This window comes from Cryptotermes secundus, unplaced genomic scaffold (assembly GCF_002891405.2).
Source record: "Cryptotermes secundus unplaced genomic scaffold, Csec_1.0 scaffold1841, whole genome shotgun sequence".
NCBI lineage: Eukaryota > Metazoa > Arthropoda > Insecta > Blattodea > Kalotermitidae > Cryptotermes > Cryptotermes secundus.
This window is the reverse complement of record NW_019727436.1, coordinates 1-14446: the sequence shown is the minus strand read 5'-3', so window position 1 is coordinate 14446 and position 14446 is coordinate 1. Positions and strand designations below refer to the sequence as shown.

At 35.8% G+C, this 14446-nt stretch overlaps 1 protein-coding gene and 1 long non-coding RNA gene across 2 annotated transcripts; one reads left to right on the top strand and one right to left on the bottom strand.

The window, feature by feature from the left end:
* Positions 1–4024: 4024 nt before the first annotated feature.
* On the bottom strand, positions 4025–10094 carry LOC111864830 (zinc finger C4H2 domain-containing protein). The gene is made up of 3 exons (XM_033751599.1): positions 10057–10094; positions 6034–6205; positions 4025–4309 (listed from the first exon to the last, which is right to left on the bottom strand). Exons 1-3 carry the CDS (start codon positions 10077–10079, stop codon positions 4157–4159), a joined length of 348 nt encoding a protein of 115 aa, XP_033607490.1. The 5' UTR covers positions 10080–10094; the 3' UTR covers positions 4025–4156.
* Positions 10095–10245: 151 nt separating this feature from the next.
* Positions 10246–14068, top strand: LOC111864831. Its single transcript, XR_002842860.2, has 4 exons — positions 10246–10821; positions 12075–12192; positions 12901–12982; positions 13951–14068. It is a non-coding gene; the product is annotated as an uncharacterized LOC111864831 (long non-coding RNA).
* The last annotated feature ends 378 nt before the right edge of the window (positions 14069–14446 follow it).

Here is a 14446-nt window from a genome sequence, read left to right as displayed (position 1 = left end):
TTGTTTAGGTGTCCTTGAGATGAGCATATTTGTTGTGCTGTGGTCGGACATCAACACAACAAATTCCCGCCCCAGCAAGAACATTCAAGATATCTGCAGCCAAACAGAACCATGAAGCATACACCATCAGCTCAAGGACACCTAAATAAAAAAACAGATGACTAACCCACACAACCAGATGCAATTCGAGGCCTCCACATTCATTCATTCATCTGTAATCTGTCAAGACGACTGGTCCACAGTCTCTTCCAAAACAGTTCCTCCACTTGATGCGATCTAGGGCTCTTTTCTTCAAATGACAGTATCCTCTTCTGTCCCCAAGGTCATCCAGCATCTTCTTACGTCTTCTTCCTCGTCTTCTGGTCATTTCTATCTCCCCTCTATCTTTCCTTCAATAACTTCTTTTAGAAGGCAGTTGCGGCGTAAGATATGACCAATCCAATTAGCCTTCCGTTTTCTTATTTCGTGTAGGATATTCCTGTGCTCACTGACTCTAAATAACACTTCTTCATTTCTCACATAATCGGTCCAACTGATCTCCATCCTTCTCCAACACCACATTTCGAAGCTTTCCAGGTGTTTCTGATCTACTGCCCTAAGTGTCCAAGTTTCAGCCCCATACAAAGCAATGCTCCAAATGTAGCATTTCACTAGTTTCTTTCTCAAAATTAAGTCAAATTTGCTTGTAAAAAGATTCTTCTTCTTGCTAAATGCAGCTTTTGCCATGGCAATCCTAGATTTAATTTCACACGTACGCCTTCCATCATCTGTTAACAAGCTACCCAAATATTTGAAACACTTCACATTCTCCAGTTGTTTTTGGTCTATCTCTATTGTGACTTGGGTTGGCTGTCTCGAAATTTTCATTACTTTTGCTTTTTCCACATTCATTTCCATGCCATAGCACTTTCCAATTTCAATTAGTCTATCAACCATACCCTGTGGCACAGTTTCTTCCTTAGCCATTAACACAAGGTCATTTGCATATTTCACAGTTTGAATAATTTGCCCTCCTAATTTGAAGTCTCCAAGCCCATCCAGAGCTTCTTTGGTAAGGCATTCGCTGTAAAAGTTGAACCAAATTGGTGATAAACAGCATCCCTGTCGAACTCCTCTTCCAATTTTCACACTTCTTGTCTCCCCTCTGTCCAGTCACACTCTTAACTTTCTGATCCATGTACAATTTACTAATCAATCTTCTTTCACGCCCATCGATACCTGTTTCCTTTAGGATCTGCATTAAAATGGTCCAATTTACACGGTCAAATGCCTTCTGCCATTCTATAAAGCAAGCACACAGTTCTTCATCTATCTCCACATAACAAACCCAAAACAGCATTACAGCGAGCAGGAGATTCTGCAATCACAACCTGTACACCTGAAGATGGCTGGTAGGGCAATAAAGAAAAGCAAGTGAATAGTAACCAATGTTGAACATTGACAGAATCAAAGCAAGACACAAAGTTGGATGATATCATGCATATGTGTTACCCTCCTGCATGCAAACACAGTAAAGCAAAAGAGAGGCAGTTTGTTGGACAAATAAGTAGCAGTCTGACATGGTCACACACATCAAACTGACATTTCTTCCTGTAATACTGTAATAGTACCTTCCTGTCATGCATGGATGATAGAACAGCAGAATGGACGTCAGAGAAATGCTGTAACTTGCTCGTTATGACTGTACAGCAACAACTTCTTCCTCTTATGGCAGACGAGTCACTTGAGGTCTCGTGCTGGTGAGTCGCAGGCCTGAAACAATTACATGAATAGCATTAAAAACAGGTTCTGATTTGAATGCGAATCTGTATGTACGATTTCAAACTTGATCCACTTTTAATTTCAACAAAATGTAAAACTTCTATGTGGCACATTCCTGCATGATAATACTTGGCACTGCCCCCCCCCACACACACACACACACACAAACATGTTTTCTGGTACTCTCAAGTTCAGTTTTTGCATCAAGACTGAAAAATACAGTGCAATGGTAAATGTGTGAGACTTTTGACAAGCTTGTCAATACAGATCAAGTATTTGCTGGTATACATACTGGCCTAAAGAAAAGGTACTCATAATAACAATACACTAAATAAATTTTGCTCAAAGATATCTCCATATTAGAACACTGTGAAAATGTTGTAATATGTTTGGTGTAGGTACTTCCATGGTAACGCAATAACAGTGAGCCGTTGCGTAGGCAACACCAAAACGACGAAGGAATCTCCCTGGAGATGAACAACCAAAGACTCATTGGGTAACAGCGGACTGTCAAAATAGTAGAAACGGAACTTTGAGAAATTTGGTCTGGTATCCAGTCCGCATAACCCCTATATAAGCAGAGCCAGAGACGACCCAGACGAGAATGAGACAATCTTGGGATAGCCGCCACCAGAGACAGTTGAGATCCAACCACGGCCAAGGATAGTTGAGACGCCGCATCATAGTATTGGGCCAGAAGTCAAGTGACACAGCAAGTGTAATAATTGTACGGTGTATAAGAGTGAGTGTCCAATAAAGATTTTCTAAGTCCGAGACCCACGTGATGTTATTTGTCGCAGAACATACCCAACACGTGACAATATAAAAGTAAAGACTTCAGCTCCTTAAAAATGGGAAATTAATTTCCATTCCCTTACAAATGCAAGCCATGCAATACTGCACTACTTATATATCAAAAATTTCATGAAAGAACTTATGCTTATTTTCCATTTTGAAACTCCTGTCCAAACAAAATTCTCAGTCAATAATTGTATAATTCTGTCCTCTACATTTCAGCTACTACAGGCAAAACACCATGATATCCATATCCACATTTGTAGTTTTCACTGTTTCACAAACTCTGATATCAGTACAGCTTTAATAAAATGCTATTATCTACATTAGATTATTAGCGGGGACCAAATATTGGTTCTGGAAGAACCGGAATCAAAATGGAGCAAGAATATTCCAGCACAATAACAAACGTCAAGGACAATCAGCTCATAAAATGAAAATGCTGATCTTCCCCAGAACTTGAGTTATGTATCGGTTCCATCATTATAAAAACAGTGCTAACATTCTGCTCAACAATTAATAAAACATGGCTACAAACCACTCAAAAGACTATGCAAGGCACAGAGAATTGATGGAGTCAACACAAACTTTTATTCTGCAAAATTATTTGCAAAGGAAGTAATTGAAACAGTGAAGCTTCATTACTTACAGTTCACTATGACCAAGCTCATATTTACCAATACAGAAAAGTCTTTAACATAAAATTTGTATCTATTTTTAGACTCTCCTACAACGCCAAATACAAACTAATCTATACTGTGAAGTGCTGTTTTGTAAGTACCTGTAAGAATATTAATCTTTTCTTCTAGCAAATAACGAATGACATAAACCTGCATAACATTTCTAAGGAGAGCTTCCCTCTCTCTCCAATATGATCCCATAATGGCATACTTCAAATTCTCAATTTCTAACACGAATATTAAGAGTAATCATTATTTTGCACATAAAATCAGCATGCATAACTTTGTCATCACATGACATATCTGTTTCATTCCACAGCATACTAACTGTGAGTTTGTTAATTCTTTCGGTCACAGTGACGGGCTTACATTTACGTTTACGAGCACCTCAGAGCTGAAGCACAGACACGTTCAACCACAACCCAACTGCAGAACTGCAGCTGCACCTCTAATAAGAGTCTATATGATTCAAATTTATATATTCACAAAGCTGTACGATGAACTATATTTGTCAGGTACACTCGTATTCTGCTTAGTGAACAAATTTATATCAAATCATCACAGCATACACAGAAAGCTTTTACATTACAAACATATCACACATGTAACGTCACACTACCTCAATGTACGTAAATATTACCGGATAGTACTAATTAATTAAAATCCTGTAACATTAATTGAATTTAACATAACCAAACTCCCCCCTGCCCCCACCCAACTGAACAACCTAACAAGCGAATCAAAACTAATTCTAACTACATAGGCAGCACTTACCATGCTTACCACTACATCATACTTTTGCTGTTTGACGCGAACTGTGTTGGCATTGACCCAGATTTTGCAAAGCTTACAGCAATTTCGATTGGTCGATATGATCACGTGGTTTGGCAATTGGCCTTTCGTGACATCTGTCATCGAGATTATGACACTAAATGCAGATGGAGGCAGGTTTTGAACTCACACCTCATATCATCAATGTCCAATTTGAGTGGCCTGTACTCTTCATGTATACGTTTGGCTGTATTGAGTGCTCTGTTACGAGATTCTTCTGCCTGCTTTATGACATTCCCCATCTGTAAAGAACAGTACAATCATCAAATGTGCTCCAACATATACAGAGTCTGTTGGAACAATTTGCTATTTTAGAAGTAGGCAGCTATAAGAAACTTTCAGTAGCATCGAATGGTTGGATCACTTTTCATGTTCACTTCTGTCTTTAATGGAACTCTGTTTACACTATCTCAATAATTAAAATTAACATTAAAATCACAATCATCTGCTATATGTGGACATAAAAATGTTAACACCATGCCAATATTCACAGGGCTAAACAAACACAAAAAACATGGACGCCACAAGGGGTGGGTGGCATTGGAAAGGCTAAAGAGTTATGTACCCAAACAAATGTGTATTAATGTGAACGATGAAAATGTAATGACACTGGAATGTTTTAAAGTGGAAAGTGAAGCAGTGCACCAGTTTCAACAAGTGAACAGCTGCCAAGTAAGGCCAAAATATTTAGCAGTTGATTGTAATTTTAGTGCTATTTTAAAATTAAGGAGAGACTGTGAACAGAGCCGCGTTAAAGATGGAAGTAAATATATCAACACAACAGGATGCTAAAATGCAATTGAATGGATGGATGATGGATGAGTGATGAATTGGAAAGGATCTGAAAGGAAGAAGTTGTGACCTAAACGACATACTATCTTAGTGGAAAACTGGCCAAGTGAGCTTCTGGGGTGGGGGCAACATTAAAGTCATTCTTAGGTAGGCCGCACACCGTCATATGTCAAGACATGTAACAGTTAAGACACAATGCCTGCGACATGACACAAAGATAGGAGGTCAGTTGAAACGAATGAAATTATGAAAACCATCGCACACCGGTCTGAATCATGATGCTGATGTCAGCTTCATGCTGATGAATCACGAATGAAGCAAGACTACATCTTCTGTCTCATGTCTTGATGCCTGTCTTGATGCAGTTAGTGTGCGGCCGCCCTTATGACAACTCAAATTGCAATTGGCCTAGTATTCACAGGAAATAACAATATCTCATTGACATTAAATACTTTGACTTCATGAATCACACCTTGAAATATAGAATTTGTGCCGTGAAATGGAACTGGTCATTGAAAAACCAGACTATTTTATATATGTTTACAATAGAATCAGTGGCCAAAACATAATCACAAACAGATACTTTGTATATGAAGCTAAGTCATTAAGACAAATACAAATCACTCTGTCCAATGTGACATATAAGTTTTACTACATAAAAACCTATCAACCCTTACATGTTTCCATCCTTATGGACCATCTTCGGAGGGAACATCATTACAAGCTGGAAACTACTATCACAATAGGTGTTTTGATTTAATTACATACACGTCCTATATTGCAGAGTATGCATAAAGTTGAAAGTTTCACAATCACAGCAGCTTCCTGGTATTGTAAAGTTTTTAAAAAGATTTTACAATACCAGGAAGCTGCTGTGATTGTGAAATGTTCGACTTTATGCATACTGTGCATTATAGGATATGTGTATTTAATTAAATCAAAACACCTATTGTGATAGTAGTTTCCAGCTTGTAATGATGTTCCCTCCGAAGATGGTCCATAAGGACCGAAACATGTAAGGGTTGATAGGCTTTCATGCAGTAAAACTTATATGTCACATTGGACGGAGTGATTTGTATCTGTAATTGTTAGTGTGACGGACCAGTATGAAACAAATCAAATTTAAGTCATTAAGATTTCACCATTTAATTATGCATAACACACGACTACTCACAGCATTTATATCTGCATGGATTTGCCTCAGTTCTTCAACATGGGCCATCTTCTCTTGCATTAACAAATCCATCTCCTGTTTATATTCGGATAAACACTTGTCTTCTTGTTCTGTAGCTTCAACTTCATGAATTATTCTAAGTTTCATCTTCTCCAATTGAAGGGTCTTGGCCCTGTCAGAAGAACACAGACAAATATTCATTATAATGTCTATGGGTTGCTGTAGTTCTGAAATACCTGCCACTGGAAAATGCACCAATGTTCTTGTGGTTTTCTTCTACATGGCCATTATCTGCAATACAATACAATACAACTACAATAAGAACTCATGGCTTTAGTTTCAGAGATGACAATGTATTAGGATGGCAGTTTGTCAACTACAGCCCTTACCTAGTAATATGAAATGTAAAGCTCGATGACTGCAAGAGTAGAATTGAAAATAACGTGGGAAGAAGTGGTGATAGTCCATTTCAGCTACTGCTGCATGTTGGACTGGATGCATTCAATTGACAATATTTGGTCCACTATAATATTCAACTATGGAGACAAATATTATATGCACTATCTGATTTTAAAAATACAAGCATGGCAGTCATATAAATGCTTTAGGTGGAAATAAAAATAACAGCATTCAATTTACAATCTTTAAATTTGTAATGGTAATAGATCTCTGGGCTATGTTACTTTTATTACAGCCATTTTCCAGAAAAACTGAAAACATGTTACAAACATTAAAAATTTTCAGCTTCTTGATAACAGATGAAACGCTGTAAAAGAATACTGTATTTTTTTTCTGTGGTTTTAGTCCACAAGTCAGTAGTTCAAATTATATAGCACTATAGCACTACATGGAATGATTGTTAGTGAATAATAAATCATGATACTATCCCAGCATGAGGGACTTTGAATTGAATTGAATTTATTTACATTCTATAAATCCTAAGTAGGTTAGTACCTTTGGATACAGAACAAGTCAAAAGGTTACATACATAAGTACAGGCAATTTTAGCTTAAAAATTAATATAACTTAATTTTACATCATTCTCTATTTACATTGAAGTATTCATCTAAAGAGTAGAAGGAATGAGCATGTAGATAATTCTTTAACTCTGATTTAAACTTTTTAGTATCATTGCCCAAGTTTTTAATACTTTGTGGCAGATTGTTGAACACTTTTATGCCAGTAAAGTAGACTCCTTTTTGATATACTGATAAAGTTGATGAGGGTAGGTGGAAGTTATATTTTTGTCTAGTATTCATGTTATAGACATCAGAATTTAATTTGAATTTATCTTTGTTGTAAACAACAAATAAGAGAAGTGATAATATGTATTGCGATTGAAGAGGTAGAATTTTTAATTTCTTAAATAATTCTCTACATGAATCTCTACTTCTACATCCTGTAATGATTCTAATTATATTCTTTTGTATTTTAAAAATTATTACACTATGTGAAGAGTTCCCCCAAAATATTAATCCATAGTTCATAATAGAATGAAAGTAGGCATGGTAAACCATCTTCAATGTTTCCTGTGACATAAAAGGCTTAATTGATCTCATCGCATAGCAAGCTGCATTTAATTTAGGTATAATTTGTTCAATATGTATTTTCCAAGACAGTGTACTGTCTACATGTATTCCAAGGAATTTTGTATCAAGTACTTTACAGATTAATTTGTTGGCATAACTGATGTCCAGATCAATTTGGTGGTTGTTTTTAGTTGTGAATGATATGTAATGGGTTTTATCAAAATTTAATGAGAGTAAATTGGCTTCGAACCATCTGTTTAAGGCTTCAAATACAATATTTATGTCATTTTTAAAGTTTTCAAATTTAGAGTTCTTAAATATTATACTAGTGTCATCTGCATATAGAATTGGTTTAGATTTATTGTTGATGGTTTTAGATAGATCATTTATGTAGAGAAGAAAAAGTAAGGGACCTAAAATTGATCCTTGTGGAACACCGTGCTTTATAATTCCCCAGTTTGAAAATGCATTATGACTGGAGTTTTTATTATTTATTTCAACTCTTTGATACCTGTTTTTGAGGTATGATTTGATCCATTCATTAGCTTTGCCAGTTATTCCATAGAAATTTAATTTCGATAGTAAGATATCATGATTAACACAATCGAAAGCTTTTGCTAGATCACAGAAAATCCCTCCCACAATTAATCTGTCATTGAGAGCACTTAAAATATCGTTAGTTAGTTCATAGGTTGCTTTTTCTGTTGTTAGGTCTTTCCTAAATCCAAATTGCTCTTTGACTAATATGTTGTTAGAATTTAAGTGTTCAAGTAGTCTATTATACATAACTTTTTCAAAGACTTTTGAGAATGAAGTCAATATGGATATTGGTCTGTAATTAGAGATGCATTTTCTCTCTCCTTTTTTAAAAAGTGGTTTCATTACAGCGTATTTTAAGCGTTGAGGAAAAGTACCTGATGATAAAGATTTATTACATAGATGATTCAAGGGTGAACTGATGTAAACAGAGCTTGCTTTAAGTAATTTGGTAGAGATTTCATCATATCCATGTGAATTTTTGGGCTTAAGGGATTTAATAATGTTTTCAATTTCCTTCCTTGTTGAGAATTTGAGATTGATATTTGGAAATGAATTGTTAAAGGCACGAGACAGATAGTATATTGGATTATTATTATTATTATTATTATTATTATTATTATTATTATTATTATTAGTATTGTTGTTATTGGAATATGTTTTCTCAGCTAATGAAAGGAAATATTCATTAAATGCACTTGCGATAGCTTGTGGATTGTTAGTGGACTTCCCTTCAATATTCAAACTTTGTACGTCTTCATTAACAGATTTCTTTCCTGATTCAACTTTCACAATATCCCAGGTGGTTTTAATTTTATTGTTTGATTTTAGAATTTGGCTGTTATAGTTATTCTGTTTGGCTTCTTTAATGACTTTTGACAAAATTTTACAGTACATTTTGTAGTGACTTTTTAGTCTTGGATCATTACTGTCCCTACTGGCCAAATATAGTTGTCTTTTGTGTTTACATGAAGTTTTTATTCCAATTGTTATCCAGGTGGATTTGTTTTTATTTTCATTTTTGACTATTTTTAAGGGAAAGCTTGAATAAAAGATCCTCAAGTATGTGTTCAGAAAGCAATTAAATTTAGAATCAATATTATTGCTGTCAAATACATTGTCCCATGATTCATTACTTAATTTTGTGACAAAATCTGCCATCGTATGCTTGTTGATTTTCCTTACTGTTTGATATTGTTGATTACTGGGCTGAAGGTCAATATTATTTATTTCTATGAGTTGAGCATCATGATCGGATAAGCCATTTATAAAGGGTCCTACAGTATAGTCTCTTAATTTTGAGTTATCAATGAATATATTATCTATCGCTGAACTAGAATTATTTTGAACTCTTGTGGGAAAGTTAACAGTACTGGAGAGATTGTAAGATGATAACAAACAGTCTAAATTTAGTTTCCTATTACTGTCGATGAGATAGTTTATATTTATATCACCACAAATTATAAATTCAACTTTTGAACTATGCAGTACATTTAGGATGGTTTCTAATCTATCTAAGAATTGATCAAAATTCCCAGATGGGGCTCTATATAAAGTCTATATAAAGACTGGGGAAAACTACGAAATGTTAGTATAGCCAGTCGTCTGGTAGAACATTCAACTGGACCTCCCAAATATAAAGCAGGCTGCCACCAATTATATCACGTCAAATACAAGCTGTGCTAAATTCCAACGAAATAAAATTTAAGTCACGTCTCTGTTCACATACCGCTATGATTATAATATGCACTAATATTGGAGACTGTCACAAATAATTTAACCACTGCCTGAACGAAGGACACTTTACAAAACTACATTTCTAGTAACCTACCTCAATCAGAAATGACAATGAACTACCCTTAAATGGGTGCATGCGGCTTCAAAATTCAAAAGTCACGTAAAATATCCCCCTCCCTCAAAATGTAATCGTTACTGGGATTCTCCGTTAATTCCTCACCTAATTTCCTTCCGTGCTTCCATTCCTACTGTGATCGACCGAGATCGACTGTGATCACGTTAGATTGCTTCCGATATACTTCTACTTTCCGACCACAAGAAGCGCTAGTTGACTTGTAGACTACGCTATATCTCTGCTAGATGGCAGTTGTGTAGATAACAACGCATGATTCGTGCGAGGAAAGTAAGCTAGAGGTTTAAAATGTACAAATACTGCATTAACTTTGATCAGAGTTCAAAATTAATTCTGTTTTTGTTCTTGTAGTTTAATGGCACTTAGCATACGAGAGCTGTGTGATGTTGAGTGTAAATTATTTTATAAGTTGAATAATTTTGGTGTTTCTACAAAATTATTAGGAGCTATAAGAAATTCCCGAGAGATTGATCACCATCGATCCATCGAGCGAGACTCTAATTGATATCCAAAATGGCCGTTAAGTAGCGAATGATGGTGACACTCAAGTTTTCATCACTGATAATAGTGAAAGAAGTGAGACAACGAGTGCTTGTTATCATAAATTTAAACCAGAACGTCGATCAGCACAAAAATTATTGAACTGCTACAAGAAGAGATGACACGCCCAATCGTACCGTGAATATAGACTTATGTTACTTCCACAGTTCGAACTCCAGAAAAAAAAATGGAACTGGGTTCTTGCGTTCATGAATCTCCTCTGGAACATCTTGCTAACGTGACTTAGGTTTCTTCATGGTTTTTCACAGTACCACCAGGCAAATGTTGATTCGACTTAGTATCCCTAATTAGGTGACAAGCATCAAGACTTTTGAATACATTATTTACTAATCATCAGCCATTTGATACTATATTCGTATAGTTTCTGCTATGAAGTGTTGTGAAATCATGAAAGGAGATGTGCAGGAGCAGTTTTGAATGTTATTAATAATCGGACATATTTAAGCAACCTGTTACACCCTGTACAATGTATGACACAAACTCCATCCTAACTGCGGTAGTTTATTGTAGTTTTTCTTTATTCTTTTCTTCTACACTACATGTTTCGGCCGTAAATGACCATCATCAGGTGTATTTCTCTCACGTAGCTGTTACACTGCACGTAGTTTAAAATTTAATAACACCAGCTTTCTTAATTGTTCATTTCTCCTTTGTTAATAGGTCCCGATATATCAGAATCTCCTTGCTGATATTTGTCAGATATGTATAAAATCTTTGTATTTTTACATACGTCAATTTGATTTTTTAATTTTGGTATTTTTTTTTTAAATCTTCAATTTAAATTTATTTTTTTTAAATTTAAAATTTAAAATTAAACATATTAAAAATGAGCAGTGGCATGCACACAGGGGAGCCTGCGCAGAATAATACCGGAATGGTGCTGAAAGCAAGAAGTAGCCGCTGCAGCACTGTAGACCTAGAGCAGGGATCCCTGTGAATTTTAGATTTTAAAAATTTTAAATTTAAATTGAAGATTTTAAAAATACCAAATTCCAAAAATCAAATTGATGTATGTAAATTAACAAATTTTAAATTTTTTTTATTTAAAATTTTAAATTCACAGGGATCCCCGCTCTAGGTCTACAGTGCTGCAGTGGCTACTTCTTGCTTTCAGCACCGTTCAGGTATTATTCTGTGCAGGCTCCCCTGTGTGCGTGCTGCTGCTCATTTTTAATATGTTTAATTTTAAATTTTAAATGAAAAAATAATAAATAAAAATTGAAGATTTAAAAAAAAAATACCAAAATTCCAAAAGCAAATTGACGTATGTAAAAATACAAAGATTTTATACATATCGGACAAATATCAGCAAGGGGATTCTGATATATCGGGACCTATTAACAACGGAGAAATGAACAATTAAGAAAGCTGGTGTTATTAAATTTTAAACTGCGTGCAGTGTAACAGCTACGTGAGAGAAATACACCTGATGATGGCCATTTATGGCCGAAACATGTGGTGTATAAGAAAAGAAGACAAAACAACTACAATAAATTGTTGCACTTAGGACGGAGTTTGTGTCATAAAGCGGACATAACTTTCAGAGACAGAAGAGATACTGTCCAACATCAAGATTGAGCCCGATGACTGCGAACTGGAGCTGCAGATAGTCCTCAAGAAAGCATGGAGACTGTTACAGAATCAAAGCAGAGTGTAGAAAAGGTACACCACACCAGCAGAATTCCTTTTTAATCCTCACAAATGTCTGGCTGTAGTAGGGGTCATTTCTCTTGTTCAGTCAAGGCTATCTTCACCTTACCTCCTCTCTGCTTTTTCTCACTGCAAACTCAGAATTAGTTTAGCAGCTGTAAATTGCTTGGCAGAATGAGAGTATGCTTCTAATAGATCTGTAACTTTAAAGCATATTAAAGCATATTAAAAAGTTATTTTGGCAAAAAGTTTCAAGATGATCAGTATAGTCAGAAGAATTCTGTCTTCTGGGCTATCATCTGAATTTCCAGGGGAACATGTCACCTGAATCTTCAGGGTCAAAGAATAAATGAAACAAGAAGCCAGCATGAAGCAGGTAGGAAGCTTGCCTTTGTTATGTACCAGCGCTGGTTTCTTGCTTGATTTATTCTTCAACACTGAAGATGGAGGCGACATATTTCTGCAAAATGTCTGTTGACTTTCGACAGACTACACGGCATTATATCCTAAATGACAGAACTCTTCAAAAACCATTGCTCTCAGAAGCTCAAATCCTACACAGTGTAGTTAGTGCTTTACAGTGAAGTAATTTTACGAGTATATACAGTGGCTCGTGGGTAAGCAGTTCAGATATCAGTCTATCTCAAGGTAATTTTGAATTGGTAATTTTTGGACTGCGCATTTGCGTTCTGCTAATCTCGTACAAAATTTACATTACAGGACTCTGAGAGGGAAATGATTGAAGAGAAGAAACGTCAGGAAGAAGAAGGCAAACGTGGAGCTTGGAATGAAGTTTTGATTGGTGAGTCATTATCAGATTCTTTATGTACAACATAGGCCTATTCAAATTAAGAGATATTGACACTTTAGTATTGATTTTAATTGTGCGTTTATATTTTAAGTATTTCATAAATGGTGTACCATATTTAATCATATACTGCAGTTTTGTTAGGGGTTTTAGTAGAAACACATTAATCGTTTATGTTTAATATTAGTAGTGGTAGGATAGTTGGTTGAGGCACTATGCTACAAGTTAGAAGGTCCAGGGTTCAAGTCCCAACAAGGCCATTAATTTTTTTCAATTGACCTAGNTGGGAGCCTTAATGTCTTACAACCCTATGGGCTTCCATGGTCTGTTACAGGGTAACAGACTGACATAAGACTGACAACCTCACCACCATCTGTGAGCCGATTGTTTAGAAAATATGGGAGCCTCGATGTCTCACAACCGTTTGGAACTCCACAGTCTGTTACAGGGATAACTTTACTTTTTTTTTTTTTTTAACTGTATAGTGTCTTGTTATGTAATGAATGTCACTCATGAACAATGTCGTCTTCTGGGATGTGGCACTGTATAGATATTGTGTAAACAGATGTATTGGAGGAATGTATCGCCTCTATCTTCAGGGTATAAAAATCCACAAGGGAGAAACTAGTGTGAGCAGGTGGCTGCAGACTAAGTCACCTAAGTTTTCCTGTAGCTGTCAAGTCTTCTCTGCAGCAGGATTTAGGGAAAGGAGTTGTCATGGGCACAAGGATCAGCCACTTGCTTTGATTATGGAGTAGAGTAGGAGATTTTGAAGGGTAAAGGATATCTGAGCTTTGAACACTTTGTAATCTCCTCTATAACTGGATTGCAAGTCTTGTCTTGTCTCTCGGGACTGACCCCTTGAGTATTAGGGAGGTGTACGTGATGGTCAAGACAGGACAAAGTAAGCAAGGAATACTAATTAAAGAATTTAATATATGACATTGCTTTAACTTTTTCAGAAATGATGAAAAGTTTGGGCATTGCAAGCACTACAGTGGTCCGACATCAGACTTCAAAGAAAAGGAGGGCTACAAACCGAATGTTAAACTCGACTACATAGATGATTGCAAAGGATGCTTTCAGGTCAGCACAGATAATAGCATATCTGTTTTTAAGATAGGTCACACTATGTCAAATGGTAGTACATTCTTTGGAGCAGAAAAAGTTTCGACAGTAATTGCCATTTTAAGAAAAATATTCCAAGGAGGAAGCAGTTTTCATTGGAAACAGACAAGATTATGGGACTACCGTGTTTATCATCCATGTGTGCTATCCTCACGATAATGTGTGAACCAAATGATGAATTTATGTGAAACTCTGTATTGTCATCATGCCACTCGCATGTTCTTTTAGTTGTCTACCATCAGCCATATTAACATGGTGACTGAGCTGGGAGCAACACTAGAGCCCCTTAAATTAGGTCTTTAAGAAAAAGGTGCTGGGGTAAGCTGTTAT

Coding starts and splice junctions, on each gene's coding strand:
- LOC111864830 (XM_033751599.1), bottom strand. CDS start 10,079: ATGGAAGCACGGAAGGAAATTAG. Junction 6,206..10,056: donor GAAGCACGGAAGGAAATTAG/GTGAGGAATTAA, acceptor TTCTTCTGACAG/GGCCAAGACCCTTCAATTGG. Junction 4,310..6,033: donor TCCATGCAGATATAAATGCT/GTGAGTAGTCGT, acceptor TGTTCTTTACAG/ATGGGGAATGTCATAAAGCA.